The sequence below is a fragment of the Dermacentor andersoni genome, chromosome 1 (assembly GCF_023375885.2).
Source record: "Dermacentor andersoni chromosome 1, qqDerAnde1_hic_scaffold, whole genome shotgun sequence".
Taxonomy (NCBI): Eukaryota; Metazoa; Arthropoda; class Arachnida; order Ixodida; family Ixodidae; genus Dermacentor; species Dermacentor andersoni.
The window spans coordinates 92,785,861-92,795,912 of NC_092814.1; the positions used below are offsets into that span (position 1 = coordinate 92,785,861).

The 10,052-nt window shown below is 41.2% G+C and overlaps 1 protein-coding gene across 2 annotated transcripts in view; it reads left to right on the forward strand.

Moving 5' to 3' along the window:
- The window catches only part of LOC126544503 (coiled-coil domain-containing protein 102A), a 46,198-nt gene extending 36,863 nt beyond the window's left edge, over positions 1–9,335 (forward strand). Inside the window, exons 10-11 of one of the 2 annotated variants that reach the window (XM_050191846.3) lie at positions 261–306; positions 3,966–9,335. In XM_050191846.3, the coding sequence (XP_050047803.1) occupies positions 261–306; positions 3,966–4,037 (118 nt within the window). In that variant the 3' untranslated portion in view covers positions 4,038–9,335. The remainder of the gene's footprint in view (positions 1–260; positions 307–3,965) is intronic. The other variant, XM_050191848.3, reaches the window with a different exon arrangement.
- The last annotated feature ends 717 nt before the right edge of the window (positions 9,336–10,052 follow it).

A 10,052-nucleotide genomic window follows, 5' to 3' on the forward strand; every position in this document is an offset into this window, starting at 1 on the left:
TAGTGACAGCATAAATTTTAGTTGAAATGCCAGTTCTGTAAAGTATAGTAGTGCAGGTGTTTGAAGGGCACAGAGGAAGCAGTTCGAAACTCTGAATTCAAGTTTTATTTGCAGAATATGCTTTACCAAGTAATGTGTGACTGTGTGTTGTGCAAGTGATAAGACCACACTTTTTCGTCATGAACTTCCATTGTACATGAAGTGCTGCTGAGTGGTTTTCCCTGGCTGTAGTTTTCTTTCTTTTCCTTTACTTTCTAAAGCGAACAAGAATGCTTGGTTTCATCGATTCACTTGGACACTGTCAAGGTACTGGCACTAACATCCAAGCTCTTCTTTCTGTCCTTTCATTTTTATGCCCTGTTTTACTAACTTGTCTGCTATTTTCACTTAGGGGGCCATTCCATGTTAAGTACGCCATATGTTGGGCTTGACTTTCCTCGATTTCATTTAAAAGAAATTTTGAATTAAAAAAAAAAACAAGTTAATTTCAATTTTGGATTACAGTTGTAGACTACACTGTACAAGTACCCAATGTGCCATTCTGCTGGCGTTGAGAACTCCAGTTTATATTTTTTAGAAAAAGGAGAGGACTGGTGACTCAATCAGTGCTTGTGTGAACTGCTGTGAGCCACGAGTTAATAGCACACATGTGGTTGGCTGACGCCTTTGGAGTTTCGTTAATGACGCCGAAATTTTTATCTGTAAAGTTAAACAAAATGCTAGAATAAACATGTTGCTGTACCACTTCTCTCAAGTAGCATGCTGTGTACAATCCTGACTCAAGATGGCATCCAGAATTGACATGCCGGGTAATGAGCGGTGGCGTGGAGTGACACTCACAAGAGCATGCATTCATTTGCACTAGAATGAGATAGTTTGAGCTTGCATCTTCTGCGGAACCCAAAAATGGCACTTCACCTCTGGCGCCACCTTCCTCTGTGCACTCAGGAGAGATTGTTCAGAGAAAGACCATGTGCCCGAGATTCACATGCAGTAGTCGTCTCATCTGACTTAATTTTGGGCAATGTTAGCTAACTGGCTAAACCAACTAATAGCCTGACCTAAACAGAATCTTTGGCACAGCTCTGGTAGCAGCTGTTCTAATAAATATCGCCAGCACCTCACTTACAATTGGCTCTTATGAACATGTCCTTAGGAGGACAACAGTTACTAACAAGAAACATGTGCCTAAAGGAATCTAAAACCCACAAAACGGGCTGTAAGTTATCTGGATTCTAGTTACATTTTGGAAGCAAATAAACCAAGTTTAAAATTGTAAAATTGTCCCTTTAGATACCACTATTAAGTGAACTGTCTACGGTGAAGCCCATGGTGTTAGGCTGCTGAGCACGAGGTCGCGGGATCGAATCCCGGCCACGGCGGCCGCATTTCGATGGGGGCGAAATACGAAAACACCCGTGTACTTAGATTTAGGTGCTGTTAAAGAACCCCAGGTGGTCGAAATTTCCGGAGTCCCCCACTACGGCGTGCCTCATAATCAGAAAGTGGTTTTGGCACGTAAAACCCCATAATTTAATTTACTGTGAAGCCCAACACATGGTGCACTATGTGTGGCATCACCCTGGGCAGTGATGCACAACTTGAATTTCTTAAGGGGAAGCTTGGGTGAATGTCTTGTCATTCATGTTTTGGACAGAATACAGGCCTTTTCTTCTGAAAGACCTGCATTTGTTAAAAATGTGATCCTTGCATGAAGTTGTAATTTCGCAAAACTGATTGACAGGTCAAGAACAATAGATGATAGACAAAATGGATGATGTATTAAAAAGCAGACTTTTGATGGTTGTTTGGACCAATGAAATTTATGAAGTGTTCAAATTTGAATCATTGCAGATTAGCTGTATCTTCCCCTAGGGGATCGTGAAAATTTGTTTGATCTATTTAGACTTGAGATTTCCTTAGGTGCACTTATGCTCTTTTGTAACAGCTTGCACCTGAGCTTATAGCTCAGCAGAGTGAGCTGCACATCACTGGCCTCACTGCATTTAGTAGTTGAGTTAATACAGTGTAATAAATGAGCCATGGGGGACTCTGCTTGTCATCTTGAGCCTCCCCTAGTGGCCTTCAAAATTGGGTGTGAGGACATAGCATGGTGCTGCCTGCTGCAAGTGCCTGGATGACGTGAAAAGTTATCACATGCCGGAGTATCTGCTTTAGTGCCGTTGGATGTGCTTCGTTTTTCTGCATTGTTCGTTGGATGTTGTTCTGCCACAGGATTTCTGTCGGTTATAGGACTTTTATGCAAGAATGCTTCTTCTCTTGTTTTGGTGTCAAGGTTTTGCGTGCTCTATGAGGATATCTGGGATTCCTCCGTGTTAACTTGGGCCAGATTTTGCTATACATACATATTGCTACAAAAGCTTAACAGCCGTTAAATCTTGTTGGCAAATTACAAAATATATATATTGTAGTATATTTACGAAATCATAACTTTCATGTGTAAGTGTGATGTTAAACGAGATAAGCATCAAAATGCAGCCAGTTATTCTTGTGGCACCACATCATATTGCATAAATCTTCGTTCTTTAGTTTTAAGCATGAGAGCAAATTTACTTATACGCTTTGTTTTTCACTTTTTCAAGGACAGTGTGTACACATGTCTGTATTGTTCCATTCAGTTCAGTCAGACCGTTCGCTAGCCACATAGTACAATATGTGGCTTTACTATCTGCATAACTTTACGGTGCAGCTGGCGAAATGTCTAACTGCCTTGTATGTAATGACCTTGTTAAATTGTATCTCCCATGCAATGCAAGGCCTTTGGCATCAGTGCTTTTTATTAGTTTCCTGCGTAATTAACGTACCATGCCATAATCATGTTACGTTCACATTTCCTGCTTTTATAGTAACAACTGCCCAGAAAAATCCAAAGGAAACAAAAATGTCCGAAACTTCGAATTGATGTGGGGAACGGTCATATTTTCGTTTTTTACTGTGGAAATTGCTTATTCTTATCTGCTGTTTTTGCTGTATAGTACTCATGACTTTCATTATCTCTGCTGCAGGTAGGAAGCACGTGAAGTAATGCTTAAATAATTTTTCTGCTATATGGAAAACGTCATCACCAACTGTGACCCGGCTGCTTCTTGAACGCTGTCAGTCATTGACAAGACGTTAACTTACTGATAACTTACTGTGAAAGTATGTTTAACCCACTCAGTGTGACAAGAAAAGCTCTTACCAGTTTACTTTTGCACAGAACAGGGCTTGTTGCTGCATTTGTAAACAAACAATCTAACCAAAACAAGAGCAAATTCCGACCTTATGTGGATATATCCTATGATGAGCTTACTAAAATGCACATATAAAGCCCTGAGAAACCATTTTTGCTGCTAACATGGTATTCTGTGCTATTCAGGGACAAGCGACATTTGCAGAGAGTAATGTAATATCAATCTCCTAAATGGTGTGATAATATAGTTTTTAGCCGCTGCAAAGCAATATCACATGATCCAACTTTCGACACAACAATGTTGGCAGCACCAGCGCTTCCAGTGGTAACCCTCGTGCCCAATGAAGCTTCATTTCATGTCATTACGATGGAAGTCGCATTCTCACTGCTAGTTTCGGCGTTGTGCTGCCTCCTTACCACTCCGAACAAAGCAGCGCAAGCGAGTACCACATGGCCATTCAGGCCAATAGCCATCCAAAATCTGTGAGCAGTGCATTCTGGAATTGGTGCGAACACAACTTACTGGTCTACAATATCGATGACAAATGTTTCAGTAGCAGCTGAACTCTAGCAGTATGATTTGATTCAATGATCGCCAGCTGTGCTTGCCACTGATGTTGTCACCAAACTGTTTCTTTGCTTCTTGGGCACAAATTCAGCAGTTTTGTGGTTCCTATTCATTCTTTCATTAGCATCACTATCTGAGCTTCATCACTACCTGTTGACAATATGATTTGACCATTGCATTTGCGTCTGTTTTTTTGTTTTTTAGGCTGAAGAACAGTGTGCCACACAAGCTTCACAGCCTGCACCATCTGAGCAGCCGAGGCGAGCAGGCAGCTGACTTGCTCAGCGAAGATGAAGTTGGAGAGGGTTGACAACCTTCTTGACACCTCTGAAGATAGGCTTTCATGACTGCAGAATAGCTTTAGTGCTGCTCGTGCAGCTCGCAGGTGGCATGTACTATATCTATATATATGTATATATGCAGGTGATTTGTCTAAACAATTATATGAAGGAATTCAGGCATAGTACATTTCGTGCAGCAAGATATCTATGTGTACAAAAGATTCAGCTAACTTGTTGGCTTGTTACATGAAGTGCACTAGATTAGACTCTCTTGCAGAACATGATAATACTACATAGGAAATTCATTTCGTCTTACCAGAAGGCTAGCGCAAAAGAAGTGTGTCAGATGTATGGAAATCTCACATTTTAAGCTTCTAGTAAGCTGCTGAATGTTTTCCTCATCTGGTTAAATTATTTAAGACATGGTAAAAAGAAACTTAAAGGTATAGTTCATCCAATGCTTTCATTTAATTTTTTATGCATTTTGCATCAGTATCCCTCATTTCATTTTATCAATTTTAAACAAATTTCCTTAGTTAGACCTTAGTTGTGCTGCAAGATAGGAGCAAGCAAAGTAATGCAAGATTGGTTATGATGGCTGCCTGGTAAATAACCTAAAGAGACCCCACAGAAATGCTTAATGAAGGTTTAAAATGTTTTGGCTGTGAAGCAACACATTGCAAATCTTCATTGGTGATTTTTCAAAACTATTTTGTATCAGCAGAATTATAGAAGCATCACAAGTAGCTGTTCAACTATGTACGCTTGGATGTGTGTATCTTTCTGCTACAGAACAATACTCATAGTATTTATGAGCAGGGGCACATCTTCATGCCAAATTTTTTTATTCAAGTGCCTAAGCCGGTTACTAGACACATGGCTCACTATGTTCACTTAGTTTACCTTTTCCACTGCTATGTTTGGTACAGCTTTCACCATTTATGCCATTGAAGGAGCCCATTGAATAGCGACCATTGCTTGTGATGCCAGAGGCTACAAAGTGGTGCGAAATTTCCGGAGGCAAGCTCATCTTCTTTAGCAAATTTTCTTGTTAAACAGCACAAAACCAGACAAAGGATGCAAAAAGGGGACGTAGACAAGTGCTTGCCTTCATTAACCCTTTGAGGGTCAATTTTTTTCGCCATATGCGACTGCCCAGGGTCTATTTTCTTTATTGCAAATTCCAATTAGTATACTTAGGAACGTATGTGTAAAAAAATTTACCGTAATTTTTCTAGGGTGACCGTAACGTGAGAAAAAAATATTTTACGTTGGTATATATATGTACTCTTCATTCATGAATAACAACAATAAAAAATGAAATAAACTTATAAGAATTAAAAATTTGATGCATTGTTATACACACAGTTCAAGGTTTTGAAAATGCGCACACGAGAATATTTCGCAACTCTTACCTGTTCCTGCTCTTACTCTAATATTTACGTCCGTAGCATAATCGAACTGCGTAGGTGCGCACACTCAGGAAAACTGTGGTTGTGTGCCCGTCAAGAAAGCAAAACGTGTGACAAACTTCCGCTAATCTTCATCTTATCGCCAACCAGAGGCAATTTTCGCGAGTGTCCAAAAAAAGGAAGCAACGGAAACGCATGCACGGCGGCATCCTTCCTATGCGCACCCTTGTGAGCACTAAACGAGCGAGAAACAAGCAGTAGCCCTTTGAGCGATTAGTAACGAGATAACCATCAGTTTTTCAAGCGCAAGAAGCTGAAACCGCCAGCGGAACAAAACCCAAGCTGCTGCCCGCCCACCCGCGCGTCAATAGCGCGAGCGGTAGTATATAGACTCACGGGAGCAAACTAGCTTTAAAACAAACCATGCGACAAAAACCGAGAGACGAAGGCACGCGAAAAAAATTCCCTGTATTCCCACATAGTGGCAGCACATGATAGAAAAAGAAAGTTAGGAAATTGATGTGCTTTTTAAATGTACAGACAGCGCCGTAAATATACGGCATCGACTATATTTGGACTTGTTCGTGGTGCCATATATTTACGTCATTGACCCTCAAAGGGTTAAGAGCTTCTCTGCAGTGTGTGAAAGGATTAATATTTTGCTCAAATGTTAAAGGGGTCCTGAACCACTTGTTATCGAAGTGCAGAAACATTTGAAGTCAAAATAGGCTATTTCAGAAATACTTTGCTGCAAGAACACTTCAATGCGTTCATCAAAAGCGGACTTATTGGCAATCAAACACGGCCTCTGCTGTGCTCCGTTCCTTGTTCAATGACTTGCACTGCGAAGGCTAGGGCACAGTGGGGCAAGCTCACAACACCCGTCTTCTAAATGTCACTGTGGCACACAGTTCAAATTTCATTTTGGATGTTAACATAGGCTCCACAACTTCCGCCTTTGGTGCCTACGACGTGCTAAACATAAGCCCAATGCGGTTGTCCTCAGCGAGCCGCAGTGCACTTAGCCAGTGGACTTGTGGCGGCACCCCGCGGCAGCTGCGGTACCTACGCCGTGTAGCTGACCGCAGCTTGATGTCAGCTATCGGCCAATAGCAGCCATCTAAGGGAATGATGAAATAAGGCATCCGATGACGAAATAAAGCATCCAGAAGAGAGTGAGGACAGGGCCTTCTGTTGAAAAGAGAGCGTTTGAGAGAAAGGTGACTTTGCAATCCGCTTTTGAGGTTCACGCACCTCATATGACAGCAAAACTTGGCTGAGATGTTCACAACAGTGTATGCTACCCCACGGACTATGTTATTTCACCACTTCCGAGCGGTGATTCAGGGTCCATATGAAAAGGTGCTGACTCAAAAATGTTTTCTTTTTTCTCTCTTTTTCCTTCCTTCTGTTAAATTGTTGCTAGACTTTGTAATTACAATATGGAGCCTTAAGTTCTAGGATTCGCATGAGATTGTCAATTATGTTGTCTATTAATGCGACCAGTTTAAAACGCATGCTAAGTGGAGTTAGGCTTTGCGTTGTAGGATGTATTGAGCAGGACTTCATCATGTGTCACAGAAATATGTGTGGTGGTCAAGTGGTATCATAAGCAGCTAACGTATGCATCAGTTGGCCTGGTGTGGCGGTCGCAGCCACACCTGTCCATGTTGCCCAAACCTGGGCACACACTTCATGGGCCATTCTTTCCTCCTCAACACTGTGCTTCTTTGCATTCAACATGAGATCAGCCTCGCCCTCTGTTGTCACTATTATCTTATCTCCCCTGTTATCATATTGAGTGCCTAATGCGCTCAACTTATGGCAAGATGATCAAAATGTGGCTTGCGACCACTGCATCAGGCTGGCCAACCCGTGCGTCAGCAATTTGTGACAATATCTGGTCACCACCTCCACTTCCCATGATGTATGGAAGAGTGCTGCTCACACACCCGAAGCCATGGTCCACTTAATGTGCGTTTTAATTTGGCTGTTTTAAAAGGTAGCGTAATTGGCGATTTGTTGTATGTCTAAGAAATTGAAGTGATAACATGATTGTGGAGTTGGCAGCTAATCAAACAAAAAAAGCAAAACATAAACATGCAGATCCAGTGCACTGTTTGAGTCTAAATGACTCAAAGCTTGTTTGAGTTAGCAAGGTAGCAGCAGTAGCTGATGACCTGGGCACAGCATTATCACTTGTAGCAGTTAGCTGTCTGTGCCATGAGGAGAAAAGTAGTGTATGATGCTTGTCGAGGAAAGATTGATAAGAGGAGTATGCACAGAGAAGTATGATACATATCTAAATACATTTAAGACTTCTATGCCCCTTGTGTCATAGTGACGCATACTCATTCTGAAGGTGTGGCCAAGAATGGGCACATACCTAGTGACCCCAGTCGTTACTTGACAAGATACACCCACAACATGTGGGAAGAGAGAAAGGAAGCTAAAAGCAAGACAGAAGTTTTGTGTCAGTGCTCCTTTAATGATCATGCAATGTAATTATGTGGTGGGTTGTTATGCATGTCCAAAAAATGAAGGGGGGAACAAGGACAGTGCCAAAGCTGGAAACAAAAGTGTGGACACATACAACTGTCTTTCTTTCTTGCTCTTCTTTCAGACACAGCTTCCATGTTGTGCAAAGCAAAGATTGGATAATTTGGCTTAAATACTTTCAGTTTCAATAGGTTATTCCTTTAATAAGTAGGTATACATGTTTACACAAGTATACAGAAGGGCACAGAGAAGTATGATGTCATTGTTGATGTCATTGTTGCCTGTGCATTTGTGTTGACTTGTGATACACATGACACACTGAGGAGCCAGGATATTTATTTGATGAAGACATATGGATATTGTGAAGACATTCTTAAGATGTGTGCATGTTGTTGTCTAGCAAAAAAAAAAGCTTTCTGGGGTGTACAGCTTTCATGTGAGCATATATAAAGTTTTCTTGTGGGAACAAGTAGCAGACATGTGCTAAATCTGTTAGTGCGCGTCTGCCCACTTAATTCCATCACTGTCTTTTCAATAGTGGTTATATGTGCTGAAACACTGAATTTTGTCAGCCTTAAAATTGCACTCTCCATGAGACAGTCTGGTTTAGTTGTACTATAGTGCAAAAAATTATCTGCAGCTGTATTTATTGTTCTGAGCTATATTCATCACAAAGTAGCAAATGTTATCCATTGTGCGTTGTCATTGGTATTGAGCTATCGAGTGTGGTTTTTTCATATTGAGTTTTTTGGTGGCGTGAAAAACGTTGCTTGTGTAAAAAGGTGGATGGTGGTTGTCTCACTCTGCATTCACTTGGCCTTATTTATGGCAGCAAGTGTACATCAATGTTGCTCATTTTTGTAGGCTCCCTTCTCAGGCTAGAACATGCTATTGATGTAGTGACAGTTGTGGCGAAATGATCACCAATTGTTCACGCGGAGTTGGCTTGGTGGACCAAATAGTATGTTCATTGCCTGAGAGATGGTACACAGGGTCAATTTCTGTAGAGGTCACAGGTCATTTTAATTTAGGGCCTGTGTGCCTGAGTCCTTTACTTTCATGGATTATTTTCCATCACCTGCTGTGGATGAAACCTTGTGCATACAAATCTGAAGATAAATTGGAGGCTGTTTGAAGCAGGTGGTCCATCAATTTGAGCTCAAACTACTTGGTTAGCCCAATTCCGAGGTATATTTATTAAAAACTACTGACTGCTTTAAACTGTATTTTTGTCTAAAATGTGAAAATTTAAATTGTGCAAGTGTGGCATTATGTCCACTAGCAGGCAGTTAAATATTAGTGAATGTCACATTCACCTTTTCTCTGCTGTTCCTTCACAGTGTGTTTCACTTTCCAAATAAAAATAAAAATCGAAAATGCAAGTTTTTCTGTGTAGTAAGTAGAATAAGGACTGTCTTTCGTATGTTTAAGCTTCATGGCAAAGCCAAGCAGCAGGTTTTTTGTGCTGTCTGCCTGCGATGCAATCGCACCAAGCTGTTTTGGTACAGCAAATGCCCACCAAAAACAGTTGCCTTGTTTTAAGGCCGACGATAGATTCTATGGCGACAGCACTTTAGGCAACAGCAAAGGAACGTGGTCACAAAGAATAAGAAAAAGGCGATTCTCTAGTGCATGTCTTTTCAGGGACCCTTACCGCTGGGTTCTCGACTTATCATTGACTGAGAGAAACAAGATATTGCGGCTCAGTTGCAACATGGCATGCCAACTAAACTGCAATGGTGATCGCTTTTGGTACATTAGCGCAAGCTCTTGCGCCAGTTGGTGCATGATGAACTTGAAAAAGGGGTACCAGCTGCTGTCCTGTTATTTAGAATCTACTGTGGTCGAGTTTAAGGGTCGCATATTTTTACAAAAGAAAGGGGTTTGTATTGGGTCTAGCATTGCCCCAGTCCTATGCAGTATCTTCCTGGCAAAAATTGGACAACCTCATTTTCACATCCTTGAACAATGATCATGTGGTCTGTGTGTTTAGATATGTTGACAATTTTTTTATCTTTTTAAGGCTTTCACCAGGGCACATAGTAGATAGTATAGCACGGGGTATTTTATCTGGTTTTAAGGAATGCTCTCGTGGTTTA